Source organism: Anarhichas minor, unplaced genomic scaffold (genome assembly GCF_050575085.1).
Source record: "Anarhichas minor isolate MPS153535 unplaced genomic scaffold, ASM5057508v1 ptg000066l, whole genome shotgun sequence".
Lineage (NCBI taxonomy): Eukaryota > Metazoa > Chordata > Actinopteri > Perciformes > Anarhichadidae > Anarhichas > Anarhichas minor.
Window position 1 is genome coordinate 860,113 of NW_027466512.1, and position 13,923 is coordinate 874,035.

The 13,923-nt window shown below is 44.8% G+C and overlaps 2 protein-coding genes across 17 annotated transcripts in view; both read left to right on the forward strand.

Moving 5' to 3' along the window:
- The first annotated feature begins 880 nt into the window (after window positions 1-880).
- On the forward strand, window positions 881-6,940 carry pnp4b (purine nucleoside phosphorylase 4b). Its single transcript, XM_076078462.1, has 7 exons — window positions 881-903; window positions 3,255-3,427; window positions 3,656-3,759; window positions 4,239-4,414; window positions 4,583-4,773; window positions 6,641-6,720; window positions 6,800-6,940. Exons 1-7 carry the CDS (start codon window positions 881-883, stop codon window positions 6,938-6,940), a joined length of 888 nt encoding a protein of 295 aa, XP_075934577.1.
- A 2,058-nt stretch (window positions 6,941-8,998) lies between these two features.
- gon4lb (gon-4 like b) overlaps window positions 8,999-13,923 on the forward strand; it is a 49,107-nt gene continuing 44,182 nt past the window's right edge. For 12 of the 16 annotated variants that reach the window (XR_012947669.1, XR_012947668.1, XM_076078411.1 and 9 more), the window contains exons 1-10: window positions 9,011-9,117; window positions 10,350-10,721; window positions 10,817-10,891; window positions 11,506-11,556; window positions 11,664-11,708; window positions 12,145-12,252; window positions 12,417-12,518; window positions 12,944-13,084; window positions 13,181-13,409; window positions 13,810-13,911. Coding sequence is in view for 12 of the 16 variants with exons in the window: in XM_076078411.1 (XP_075934526.1) it covers window positions 9,094-9,117; window positions 10,350-10,721; window positions 10,817-10,891; window positions 11,506-11,556; window positions 11,664-11,708; window positions 12,145-12,252; window positions 12,417-12,518; window positions 12,944-13,084; window positions 13,181-13,409; window positions 13,810-13,911 (1,249 nt within the window). In the remaining 4 variants the exon portion in view is untranslated. Of the gene's footprint in view, window positions 9,118-10,349; window positions 10,722-10,816; window positions 10,892-11,505; window positions 11,557-11,663; window positions 11,709-12,144; window positions 12,253-12,416; window positions 12,519-12,546; window positions 12,847-12,943; window positions 13,085-13,180; window positions 13,410-13,809; window positions 13,912-13,923 lie in introns of those variants that run through there. The other 4 variants (XM_076078416.1, XM_076078418.1, XM_076078406.1 and 1 more) reach the window with 3 other exon arrangements.

Consider the following 13,923-nt stretch of genomic DNA (forward strand, 5'->3'; position numbering starts at 1 on the left):
CCACCAGACCTCTCTAGTCCTCCATCAGACATCTCTAGTCCTCCACCAGACCTCTCTAGTCCTCCACCAGACATCTCTAGTCCTCCATCAGACCTCTCTAGTCCTCCACCAGACCTCTCTAGTCCTCCACCAGACATCTCTAGTCCTCCATCAGCCCTCTCTAGTCCTCCATCAGACCTCTCTAGTCCTCCACCAGACATCTCTAGTCCTCCACCAGACATATCTAGTCCTCCATCAGACCTCTCTAGTCCTCCACCAGACATCTCTAGTCCTCCACCAGACATATCTAGTCCTCCATCAGACATCTCTAGTCCTCCACCAGACCTCTCTAGTCCTCCACCAGATATCTATAGTCCTCCATCAGACCTCTCTAGTCCTCCACCAGACATCTATAGTCCTCCATCAGACATCTCTAGTCCTCCACCAGACCTAAAAAGGTTCTGGTGGAATCTCAGGAGTTTGTAGTAGTTCTGCCCTGCTGCCAGCAGGTGGCGCCACACACACACTCTCACACACTCTCACACACTCTTACACACACAAACGTTGAGAAACACTTTTTTAACTTTTTTAATATGAGTATTTATATATTAGAATAAGTTATTATTAGGATTATAGTTTTTATATATATTTAATATATGATGTTTGATATCTTTAGTAGTTTTTATATATATTTAATATATGATGTTTGATATCTTTAGTAGTTTTTATGTATATTTAATACATGATGTTTGATATCTTTAGTAGTTTTCAGAGGTCACAGTCACAGAGTCAATGACCCCGAGTGTTTCTACAGGCTGTGATTCAGCCAATCAGAGCAGAGCACATGCTCACAGTCTGAATGCTCGTCTTCTTCTTCTTCTTCTTCTTCTGCGGTGGGACCATGCACACCAAAGGGAGCTCCTGGTAAGACCCTCCCTTACTTTATTTTTTTTTGACAGTAGAGCTCAGTAGAGACAGACAGTAGAGCTCAGTAATAACAGACAGTAGAGTTCAGTAGAGACAGACAGTAGAGTTCAGTAGAGACAGACAGTAGAGTTCAGTAGAGACAGACAGTAGAGTTCAGTAGAGACAGACAGTTGAGTTCAGAAGAGACAGACAGTAGAGCTCAGTAGAGACAGACAGTAGAGTTCAGTAAAGACAGACAGTAGAGTTCAGTAGAGACGGACAGTAGAGTTCAGTAGAGACAGACAGTAGAGTTCAGTAAAGACAGACAGTAGAGTTCAGTAGAGACAGACAGTAGAGTTCAGTAAAGACAGACAGTAGAGTTCAGTAGAGACAGACAGTAGAGTTCAGAAAGGAATAAAATCAAATCAAAAAGAATAGAGGACAACAAAATAAAATAAAATACAATTTTAATATTTTAGATTATTATATAAACTGGATCAAAATAAATAGTAAAATAATGATTCTAGTTCTTCTTGACTGAGTTGTTTAATTGTATTTTAATATATGAACATATTGTAAATAGATTCAATAGAAACATACATTCATAAATATATCCCATAATAAGTTTTATTTACATTAAACTTTTTATTTTTGTGTCTTTGTTAAACTTGTCGACCTCCATGTGATAAAATATCTTTTATACTCTGACACCACCGTTTTTATCAGCGCTGTAATCTCCAACTTTAGATCTTTGAACCTGAACTCCTCTTTGACTCCTTCAGGAGAATCTGCTGTCGCTCCTTTTCTTCATGTTTCTCTGTCAATGATCCTCAGCTCTCAGGTCAAACCTCAAAGGTCACGAAGTGTTACGTCTTCAAACCAGAGAAGAAGAAGAAGAAGAAGACTTTTTACAGTGAATTCATCTTTCTACACTGTAAAAAATGAAGCAAAGGAAGAGGTGTTATTAACAAGACTCTCTACCTCCCCCTCTCCTCCCCCTCAGTAGCACGAACATATTCAACACCTCCCTGGAGACATGCCACGTACCAGCCTGCTTCAAGGCCTCCACCATCATCCCCATCCCCAAAAAACCAAGGATCACAGGACTCAATGACTACAGGCCCGTCAGCCTGTCCTCTGTGGTCATGAAGTCTTTTGAACGCCTGGTCCTGTCCCACCTTAAAACCCTCACTGACCCTCTCCTGGACCCCCTGCAGTCTGCCTACAGAGCCAACAGGTCTGTAGACGACATAGTCAACATGGCCCTTCACTTCATCCTCCAGCATCTGGACTCCTCAGGAACCTATGCCAGGATCCTGTTTGTGGACTTCAGCTCTGCCTTTAACCCTGTGTGACTCCCTCTATCTCCCTGTGTGACTCCCCCTATCTCCCTTTGTGACTCCCCCTATCTCCCTGTGTGACTCCCCCTATGTCCCTTTGTGACTCCCCCTATCTCCCTGTGTGACTCCCCCTATCTCCCTGTGTGACTCCCTCTATTTCCCTGTGTGACTCCCTCTATCTCCTTGTGTGACTCCCCCTATGTCCCTGTGTGACTCCCCCTATCTCCCTGTGTGACTCCCCCTATCTCCCTGTGTGACTCCCCCTATCTCCCTGTGTGACTCCCCCTATGTCCCTGTGTGACTCCCCCTATCTCCCTGTGTGACTCCCCCTATCTCCCTGTGTGACTCCCCCTATGTCCCTGTGTGACTCCCCCTATCTCCCTGTGTGACTCCCCCTATCTCCCTGTGTGACTCCCCCTATCTCCCTGTGTGACTCCCCCTATGTCCCTGTGTGACTCCCCCTATCTCCCTGTGTGACTCCCCCTATCACCCTGTGTGACTCCCCCTATCTCCCTGTGTGACTCCCCCTATCACCCTGTGTGACTCCCCCTATCTCCCTGTGGGAGTCACTTCAAGGACCCTGAAGCGAACAAGAAGGATTGTAGCCGACCCCTCTCATCGTGGACACAAACTGTCCATCTGGTAGGAGGCTGAGGTCCATCAGGACCAAGAGCTCCATCAGGACCAAGACCTCAGGCCACATCAACAGTTTCTTCAGTCTTCAGTTGGGCTCATCAACAAAGACCAGGACCCCCTCTGACTCTGACATCCACAGGATTATTTCTTCTTTCCCTATTAATATACACTTGACACTTTAATAATATACTTGTTTCATAAACTCTTATTTGTTTGTTTATTCACGATATTTCTATATTTTCTTGTAACTTTCAACATGTTTCTATTTTTAAATCATGTCTTGTATTTTGCAGTGTGTTGTTTAATGTTATGAACCTTCCACCAGGTAAATATCCTTGTATGTGCAACATACTAATATATAAATGAACGGTTCTGGTTCTGATTCTGATCCAGCTGCTGCTCCTTTGAGGACTACAAACTGACCACTGAGTGGCTCCTGAACCACACCAGTCACCGTCCTAAGGTGGCAGTGATCTGTGGATCAGGACTCGGTCTGCTAGCTGACGGGGCCGCTAACAAAGAGACCTTCAGGTACCAGGACATCCCCAACTTCCCCCTCAGCACAGGTGAGTAGGCCCCGCCCACTGCATGCTGAAGGGGTGGGGCTTCAGCTTGTCTTTCCTCCTTCCTTTATTTCTTCGTCTTTCTGTGGCATCATTGGTTCTTATTCAATATATAATAATAATATATATATCTTGCTTTTAATTGTCTCTCTTTGTCTCTGTCTCTGTCTGTCCGTCTGTCTCTCTGTCCATCTGTCGCTCTGTCTTTCTGTCTCTCTGTCTCCCCCTCAGTGGCGGGTCATGAAGGCTGTCTGGTGTTTGGGACGATTGAGGACACTTCCTGTGTCTTCATGCAGGGTCACTTCCACCTGTACGAAGGTTATTCTCTCTGTCAGGTGAGTCCTCGTCGTGTCTTCCGGTGTCCTCTTGTCTCTTTGACCGTTAACAGACACAACCAGTGAACAGGAAGTGACCATATCTGGACTGAGGAGGAGTGACGTAGAGACACCGTATACGTCTCTGGTAGAGACCTGTCAATCACTGTGTAGCCCCGCCCTAAAGCATCCCCTGCTTTATGGTCTGTTTGACTCTAAATGGACCATAATGTACTAAATGAACATCATGCTGTATTGAAGAAGACTTGAAACTAGAGATTGAGACCATAAACTCATGTTTACAATGTTTACTGAGGTAATAAATCAAGAGAGAAGTAGAGTCATTTTCTCATAGACTTCTATACAACCAGAGGAGTCGCCCCCTGGTGGACACTAGAGAGAATGCAGCTTTAACACATGAAGCTTTGGCTTCACTTTAAAGAACTGGAAGTTGTCGTTCACCAGTCCAGTCTACCTGTCTGTCTCTCTACCTGTCTCAGGTGACGTTCCCAGTGAGGATCTTTAAGCTCATGGGGGTTGAGTCTGTGCTGGTGACGAACGCCTCCGGAGGAATCTGTCCGGACTTCAAAGTCGGCGACATCATGATCATCAAAGACCACATCAACCTGCCGGGGTTCGCCGGACAACATCCGCTATGTGGACCCAACGACGAGCGGTGAGACCTGGAGGACAGACAGGACTGTCTGTCTCTTCCTGTCTGTCTCTTCTTGTCTATCTCTTCCTATCTGTCTCTTCCTGTCTGTGTCTTCAGGGACAAAAGAGACAGACAGCAAGCGACAGACAGGATAATCTCATGTCATGACTTCCTGTCTGTGTTCTTTAGTTTTGGGATCCGGTTCCCCTGTATGTCTGATGCGTACTCGAAGGATCTCAGGCGAATCACGCTGGACGTGGTCAACGAGCTCGGCTGCAGTGACTTCGTCAGAGAGGGAGTTTACTGCATGGTGAGCGGACCCAACTTCGAAACCATCGCCGAGGCCAGAATGCTGCTGATCCTGGGCTGTGACTCTGTGGGTAAGACAGGAAGAGAGACAGACAGGCTGTCTTCAGTTATTGGCCTCCCTTAGTGAGCTTGTTAACAATGAATGAGTCTTAACGAGCTCGTTAGTGAGTCGTCGGCAGGGAGAGCAGTGATTGGCTCTCAGTGTGAAGATCGGTGTAGCGTTGATCGGACCAGAGATCAGATCCAGAGAGTATTCACCTTAGTGTTTATTCTTTGATAAACAGTGACAGCAGCGCAGCAGGGGCTTCTGGGAGTTGTAGTGTAGAAACCTGAAGGGTCTCATTCGGTCTCCTGGTTGTAAAAGGTCTTCAGTTTACCGTCTACGTTTAGGAACGTGGGTCTGCGAGCACTTTCTAGGGGTCCTGTAACTTGTTCTGAAGGTTCTGGAGAAGTTTCAGTGGGTCCTTCAGGAAGTTCCAGAGGTTCTTAATAAGGTTCTAGAGATCCGTGAGGAGGTTCTAGGAATTTTTGTAAGAGCCAAATAGGGCATCTACATGTGCCTTTTTTCAGACGTTTCTAGGGGCCCTGGAAAAGGTTCTGCAGTTCCTTGAGAAAGATGTAGAATTCTTATGGGTTCTAGATTACATTATACGGTTTCTGGAGTAGGTTCTATCCGTCTTTTAGCAGCGTCAATGATCCTTGAGGAGTTTCTGGGGCCTCTGGAGGAGGTTCTGGAGTTACTTAACGGATATCCATGGTTTATGCAACACTAGGCAAACGTGAAGAGCAGGCTTGGGTCGTGGGAAGTTTCTAAGGGTCCTTTAGGAGTTTCTAAAGTACCTTGAGATAGGGTACATTGGGTACATTGTGGAGGAGGATTTCAATCGCCCCAAGTTCTCCCACACAACTTCCCTTCTCCGTTCTCTACACTGGCTACCTGTAAGAGCTCGCATCCAGTGTAAGACTCTGGTGCTAGCCTACAGGGCAGTGAAAGGAACAGCTCCTTCCTATCTCCAGACCATGGTCAAGCCCTACACCCCCGCCCGACCACTTCGCTCTGCTGCCTCGCTAGTTTGTTGCACTTATTGTATTCATATTAGTTTGTTGCACTTATTGTATTTGTTTGTTTCTGTACATTGGCTCTGGTTTATGCTCTTAGATGCTTGTTTAAAGGAGATGCACTTATGACTTCTGGAGACTAGCAGTTCTCTTGAATATGTTGAATACACTTATTGTAAGTCGCTTTGGATAAAAGCGCCTGCTAAATGACTGCAATATAATGTAATGTAATGAGGATCTATATGCTCTTTAGAAGAGTCTAATCTGAAGGAATATCTAGGGAGATCATTTATGGTTCCTTGAGGAGTATCTAGAAGGGATTAAGAAGGTTCTATGGTTCCTTTAAAAGGGTCTATGTCTATGTGTCCTTGAGAAGTCCAGCTAGGTTCAGAAGGAGATTTGAAGAGAAGTTAGGGTTTCTGTAGAAGGTTCTATAATACCAGTCAAGCGTCCTTGGGAGTAGCTAGTGGATAGTGGATAGTAAAATCTCATGTCCTTTGTTTCAGCAGGAACCAGAATATCAACAGGTTCTCATTAAATATGTCGGCTAGTTAAATATTAACGAGACAGAGCGAAACCCTGCAGCTCAACAAACAAGCATGATGGTTAATGAAGTCACATGACACTCGTCTCCTGGTGTGTTTACACTGACTGTTAATATACCAGCAGAGCTCTGTTCTCACCTGCTGGAACCAGTTTACATACCTGCTTTGATCAGGTGGTAAATATTGAGGTAGAACCAGATAAATCTTTATCAACGTGGCTTCAGGAATTGAACATTCTTTCTGTTAAACTGCCAGATCTGTTTGCTCAGAAAAGTTCAGCAAATTGCAATAAAGGTGAAGGTTTTAATATGTGACACTCTCTCCTTCTCCTCAGGTATGAGTACAGTCCCTGAAGTGACGGTGGCAAAGCACTGTGGACTCAGAGTTCTTGGTCTGTCCCTCATCACCAACATGGTCAGTTATTGAAAATGATTATTGATGGATGTACAGTGGCAGTGTGACGGCGTTGACAAACCTTTTTTTGGTGCTGCAGGTGTCTCTGGACTACAGTCGGGAGGAGAAGGTGAACCACGAGGAGGTTCTTCAGATCAGTAAAATGAGGGCCGAGGTCCTGCAGAAACTGGTCACCATGTTGATCTCCCGCTGCCAGCAGCAGAGCATCAACACCCACTGACACAAAAACACTGACACGTGAACACAGACACAACAACACAGACACAACAACATCAACACAGACACAACAACACCGACACAACAACATCAACACAACACCGACACAACAACACCGACACGTCAACACAGACACGTCAACACAGACACAACAACACCGACGCAACAACACCAACACAACAACATCAACACAGACACAACAACACCGACGCAACAACACCGACACAACATCAACACAGACACAACAACACAGACACAACAACACCGACACAACAACATCAACACAACAACACCGACACAACAACACCGACACGTCAACACAGACACGTCAACACCGACACATCAACACAGACACAACAACACAGACACAACAACATCAACACAGACACAACACAGACACAACAACATCAACACAGACACAACAACACAGACACGTCAACACCGACACGTCAACACAGACACAACAACACCGACGCCAACAACACCGACACAATAACATCAACACAGACACAACAACACAGACATAACAACATCAACACAGACACAACAACACAGACACAACAACATCAACACAGACACAACAACACAGACACAACAACACCGACACAACAACATCAACACAACAACACAGACACAATAACACAGACACGTCAACACAGACACAACAACAACGACACATCAACACCGACACGTCAACACAGACACAACACCGACACGTCAACACCGACACGTCAACACCGACACAACAACACCGACACAACAACACCGACACAACAACATCAACACAGACACAACAATACAGACACAACAACACCGACACAACAACATCAACACAACAACACAGACACGTCAACACAGACACAACAACCAGCAGAACAACATCTACAACACGGTGTAATATCTGACTGTACTTGTTCTGTTGTGTTAAACTGAAGTGAGATTTTAACCTCTGTGTTGTAACTTCATACTGCTGTTGTGTTTCAGCGTTAACTTTACAATAAAAATGTATTTTTAAAAACTGAAGACCCTGATTAAACAAAAACTGAGAGATTGAACGCTTCTTTTTTTTAAGCCCTCCACTTTAGCTTGGATAAATATAGAAACCATTAACAAAGTGTTTATAACACAGTATGAGACGGTTTCATGTAGACTGGTGGACTCTGCAGAACTCCATCTCTCCTCCATCATGGAGTTATCAGACAGAGGGAAACTGCACTGCAGTGACCTCATTCTGTTGAGGACTGACGCCCCGCCCACTCAAAACTAAACCCCGCCTCTAAAAGGCCACGCCCCTCCCCCTCAGGTAAGTGTGATATGTGAACTGTTGTCTCTCTCGTGTTCTGATGACACGTGTTGACATAAAGAGTTCACAATCATGAACCAGAGTCCAGGGTTTGTTTTCTGGGCTTCATGATACTCATATATATTATATATATATATAATGTAATATAATAACTTATATAATGATTTAATAATCAGGTTTGCTCCTCAGAAACATCACAAGAAGAAGAATATTATATTATATTATATATACATTGTGATGTCATGAGAGGGAGTGTCATCAATGGGAGATACATCCCCTCTCAGTGGTTGCAGCAGAGACTACAACCCATCATGGCATCTGGTTAACTGACTAAAATTCCCATAGTCAGCAGGGCAGCCGGGGCCAAGGCTGCTGCCCAGCTGAAGAGAGGGGGCTGATTACCCTGGAGGAGCTGGTGTGGGGAACAAAGGAGAAAACATTTGGAAAGAGAAGGAAGGACGGGAGCGGACGAAGAGAGAAAGAGTTATATATATAATATGTATTATAAATATACATGTATACACATATTTATATACATATACATCATTTTAATTATTAAGTAATATATACATATTTATAATATGTATATATATATCTATAAATAATTTAAACATATAATTTGTGAATGGGTGAATTGTAAAGAAGATCTATTTAAACACATTATAATATCTAGAATATAAACTACATAATGATGATAGTACAGCAGGAGGCGCTGTGCACCTTTCACAGTGAGACGCTCCGCTTTTATTCTGAAGGACTCCCGCCGGAAGCCTTATTTGTTGTTGGCGGAACAGAGGCTAACTGAGCTAGCAGGAGCTAACGCAGCTAACACAGCTAACATGACGGAGTAGCTGATGGCTACTGACGGCAGTCTCAAGGTAATTATTTCAGTTTTATTACAAATAACAGATTATGTTGTTCGATGCTTCAGGTTCTGTATTATTATTGTTACTATTATTATTATTACGGCTGAAACTTGGCGCCTCCAACATGAAAAACACAGAACAGCCATTGCGCATGCTCAGTTGTGTGTTAGCTTAGCTACGGCTAGCTGCTAACTGCTATTATTATTATTATTATTATTATTAAGTCTTTGTAAAGCTTTGAGCTGACTGAGTTATGTTTGTACCAACAGAGAGACAAATGAGGAGTGTGTCCTCTGTTATGGTTCTTAAGTAGCATTAACATAGCATTAGCATTAAAGCTAAATTAGAGTTAGAGCGTAAATAGTACTTTTTACTGTACTACATCTCAGAGGTATATATAGTACTTTATACTGTACTACATCTCAGAGGTATATATAGTACTTTATACTGTACTACATATCAGAGGTATATATAGTACTTTATACTGTACTACATCTCAGAGGTACAAATAGTACTTTATACTGTACTACATCTCAGAGGTATATATAGTACTTTTTACTGTACTACATCTCAGAGGTATATATAGTACTTTATACTGTACTACATCTCAGAGGTACATATAGTACTTTATACTGTACTACATCTCAGAGGTATATATAGTACTTTATACTGTACTACATCTCAGAGGTACAAATAGTACTTTATACTGTACTACATCTCAGAGGTATATATAGTACTTTTTACTGTACTACATCTCAGAGGTATATATAGTACTTTATACTGTACTACATCTCAGAGGTACATATAGTACTTTATACTGTACTACATCTCAGAGGTATATATAGTACTTTATACTGTACTACATCTCAGAGGTATATATAGTACTTTATACTGTACTACATATCAGAGGTATATATAGTACTTTTTACTGTACTACATCTCAGAGGTATATATAGTACTTTATACTGTACTACATCTCAGAGGTATATAGTACTTTTTACTGTACTACATCTCAGAGGTACATATAGTACTTTTTACTGTACTACATCTCAGAGGTACATGTAGTACTTTATACTGTACTACATCTCAGAGGTACATATTGTACTTTGTACTGTACTACATCTCAGAGGGACATATTGTACTTTATACTGTACTACATCTCAGAGGGACATATTGTACTTTATACTGTAGTACATCTCAGAGGTACATGTAGTACTTTGGTATTGATGGGTTGTGTCTTCCAGCAGATGGAGAGGAGGCGTCCAGCCCAAGAGGACATTTGTCCTCTGCAGTCTAAATCTTTGAGGACGGACGGAGAGACCGTTGTCTTCAAACTAGACAGGAAGTCTCCGATGTCTCGTACAGGAAGTTCCAGACAGGACAGACAGGAAGAGGAGAGAACACCTGTCTCAGGTGACACAGAAGTAGTAAACTGTGACATCACAATGACAAGCGAACACGTGGGATCCTGTTTGAATAAAGTTTGGTTGAATCCACCCGTCGACGCGGTCACCAGCGAGGCCAGTGAGGACGAACTGGGACGGCTGGACATCGACCTGGACAGGAAGTCCAAACAACACAACCTGACGTCCAGCAACGTGCGCGCCATCCTGCACGTGAGTGTCACACACACACACACACGCATATATACACACACACACACACGCACACGTTGTGTGTGACATGTCACATGTTGTGTGTCCCCTGTCAGGAGGTGATAACCCATGAGCGTGTGGTGGCCATGATGAAAGCTGCCATCAGAGACACTCAGAACCTGCCGATGTTTGTAAGTGTCCATGTTGTCTTTGTCCTGCAGCTCTGTTCACTACCCATTCAGGTACTCTGTTCACTACCCATTCAGGTACTCTGTTCACTACCCGTTCAGGTACTCTGTTCACTACCCGTTCAGGTACTCTGTTCACTACCCGTTCAGGTACTCTGTTTACTACCTGTTCAGGTACTCTGTTTACTACCTGTTCAGGTACTCTGTTCACTACCCGTTCAGGTACTCTGTTCACTACCCGTTCAGGTACTCTGTTCACTACCCGTTCAGGTACTCTGTTCACTACCCGTTCAGGTACTCTGTTCACTACCCGTTCAGGTACTCTGTTCTCTACCTGTTCAGGTACTCTGTTCAGGTACTCTGTTCAGGTACTCTGTTCACTACCTGTTCAGGTACTCTGTTTACTACCTGTTCAGGTACTCTGTTCAGGTACTCTGTTCTCTACCTGTTCAGGTACTCTGTTCAGGTACTCTGTTCACTACCTGTTCAGGTACTCTGTTTACTACCTGTTCAGGTACTCTGTTCAGGTACTCTGTTCTCTACCTGTTCAGGTACTCTGTTCAGGTACTCTGTTCACTACCTGTTCTCTATAAACTGTGTTTTCTTTCTTCCATCAGGAGCCAAAAATGACTCGATCCAGACTGAAACAGGCCGTTCAGCAGGGACAGGTGAACTCAATCTCCCACAATCCTCTCTGATACTTTCAACTTTCAAACCAAGTCTGTTTAATCTGGTTGTCCTTTATCTGTCTGTCTGTCCGTCTGTCTGCTTACAGCCACTGAACTGGAGTCTGTCAGCATTGAACGCAGCCACGGTCAAGGTCTGTCAGTTCAATTCAAATAAACTTTATTGGCATTAATGTTCAGGTTACATTACGGCCAAAGATAAAATACATATTATTAAGTAATAACTTATTTTGTTGTGTCTGTATGTCCCTCTGACTGCCTGTCTCTCTGACTGCCTGTCTTTCTGACTGTCTGTCTCTCTGACTGCCTGTCTCTCTGACTGTCTGTCTCTCTGACTGCCTGTCCCTCTGACTGCCTGTCCCTCTGACTGTCTGTCTCTCTGACTGCCTGTCTCTCTGACTGCCTGTCTCTCTGACTGCCTGTCCCTCTGACTGTCTGTCTCTCTGACTGTCTGACTGTCTGTCTCTCTGACTGCCTGTCTCTCTGACTGCCTGTCTCTCTGACTGCCTGTCTCTCTGACTGTCTGTCTCTCTGTCTGTCTGTCTCTCTGACTGTCTGTCTCTCCTGCAGCCTCCTCAGTTTGTTGACATTGATCTTGAGGAGGATGAAGACTCGTCAGATGAAGAGTATTGTCCCGATGAGGAAGAGGAGGAGGAGGAGGAAGACACGGCAGAAGAGGTGGGTCATTCTTTGACCTTTAGTGTCTGTTTTACATTCAGACTGTTCAGATTAAGTAGTGTGTGTGTGTGTGTGTGTGTGTGTGTGTGTGTGTGTGTGTGTGTGTGTGTGTGTGTGTGTGTGTGTGTGTGTGTGTGTGTGTGTGTGTGTGTGTGTGTGTGTAGACCTTCTTCAGTGATGCAGACAGCTTGGCTTCACCTCTCAAAAAGCATCAGGGCTCTCAACCCAAACTTCTGGCAGATCAGAGGACTAATGAACCCCGACAGGTAACCGACCTCCTACAGGTAACTGACCCCTGACCTCCTGCAGGTACCCCGAACCTCCTACAGGTACCCGACCCCTGACCTCCTACTGGTACCCGACCCCTGACCTCCTACAGGTACCCGACCCCTGACCTCCTACAGGTACCCGACCGCTGACCTCCTACAGGTACCTGACCTCCTACAGGTACCCGGCCCCTGACCTCCTACAGGTACCCTGAGCCCTGACCTCCTGCAGGTACCCCGAACCCTGACCTCCTACAGGTAACTGACCCCTGACCTCCTACAGGTACCCTGACCTCCTGCAGGTACCCCGAACCCTGACCTCCTACAGGTAACTGACCCCTGACCTCCTACAGGTACCCGACCCCTGACCTCCTACAGGTACCCTGACCCCCTGTGGGAACCCTGACCTCTGACCTGTTTTATAGAGATCTCCAGAACGCCTGAGGGAACAGTTGATGACCTCTGCTCCTCATCACTTCCTCACTGCTCCGGAGTCTTCCTTCCTGGAGAGACTGAATGCTGTGGAGGAGGAGCTTGACTGCAGCCCTGCATACACCTATAACCAGGTAACCCAACCACCCCCCACTCCCCAGCATCCGCCCACCTCTATGCACCTGTCTGTCTGATTGACTACCTGTCTCTCTCTACTGTCTGTCTCTCAGCCTCTGGACAGAAAAGCTGATGATGATGGTAGTCATGAAGGCTCCAGCTGTTTGGCGTACCGTACACGCTCCAAACTTCGTCTGGTTAACGTTCCTCTGGGTCAGCTGGAGGCGGCGCTTCTGGCCCCGGACATCACTGCTGACATGTACGGCCACAGTACCGCCCAGCGGGAGGAGGACCGTCATTGGACGAAGTGGCTGCAGGGCCTCATGGCCCCCGACAGTGAAGGTCAGATGTAAATACATTCCGGTCTAAGTGTAAAAAGTGTAAGCATTGAGTTTGATTCACAGTGCAGCACTGAGGCTTCAGTACACTCTCAGGTTTAATTATGAATCAGGATTCATCCCTTCACATGTGTCTCTGAACTGTTAATACTGTTATTTATATGATCTTCCAGCTGTGGTGGTATCCATAGTGTGCTCGTTGTTCGTCTGTCAGCCGGAGACAGTTTCTGATACTGGAACTAAAAGAAGTTCCCAGTTACAGCTTTGACAACAAGACATCTGAGACAGTCTTTGTTGTTTAGATGCAGACAGCTGATTTTTCAATTCAATTTATTTTATTTTTGTTTAGCCCAAAATCACAAATTTGCCTCAGAAGGCTTTATTGAATCTGCTTGTTTTCTCAGAGGAAGCTGATGACGATGACGACCCAGAGTACAACTTCCTGGATGACCAAGATGAACCCGATCTGGAGGACTACAGAACAGACCGTGCAGTCCAGATCACCAGTATGTATCGTA

Excerpts from the sequence above, each read along its gene's own strand:
- pnp4b (XM_076078462.1), top strand. The coding sequence starts at position 881 with ATGCACACCAAAGGGAGCTCCTG. Across the intron at positions 4,415-4,582 it reads TGTGGACCCAACGACGAGCG|TTTTGGGATCCGGTTCCCCT; the intron begins GTGAGACCTGGA and ends TGTGTTCTTTAG. Across the intron at positions 6,721-6,799 it reads TGTCCCTCATCACCAACATG|GTGTCTCTGGACTACAGTCG; the intron begins GTCAGTTATTGA and ends TTGGTGCTGCAG.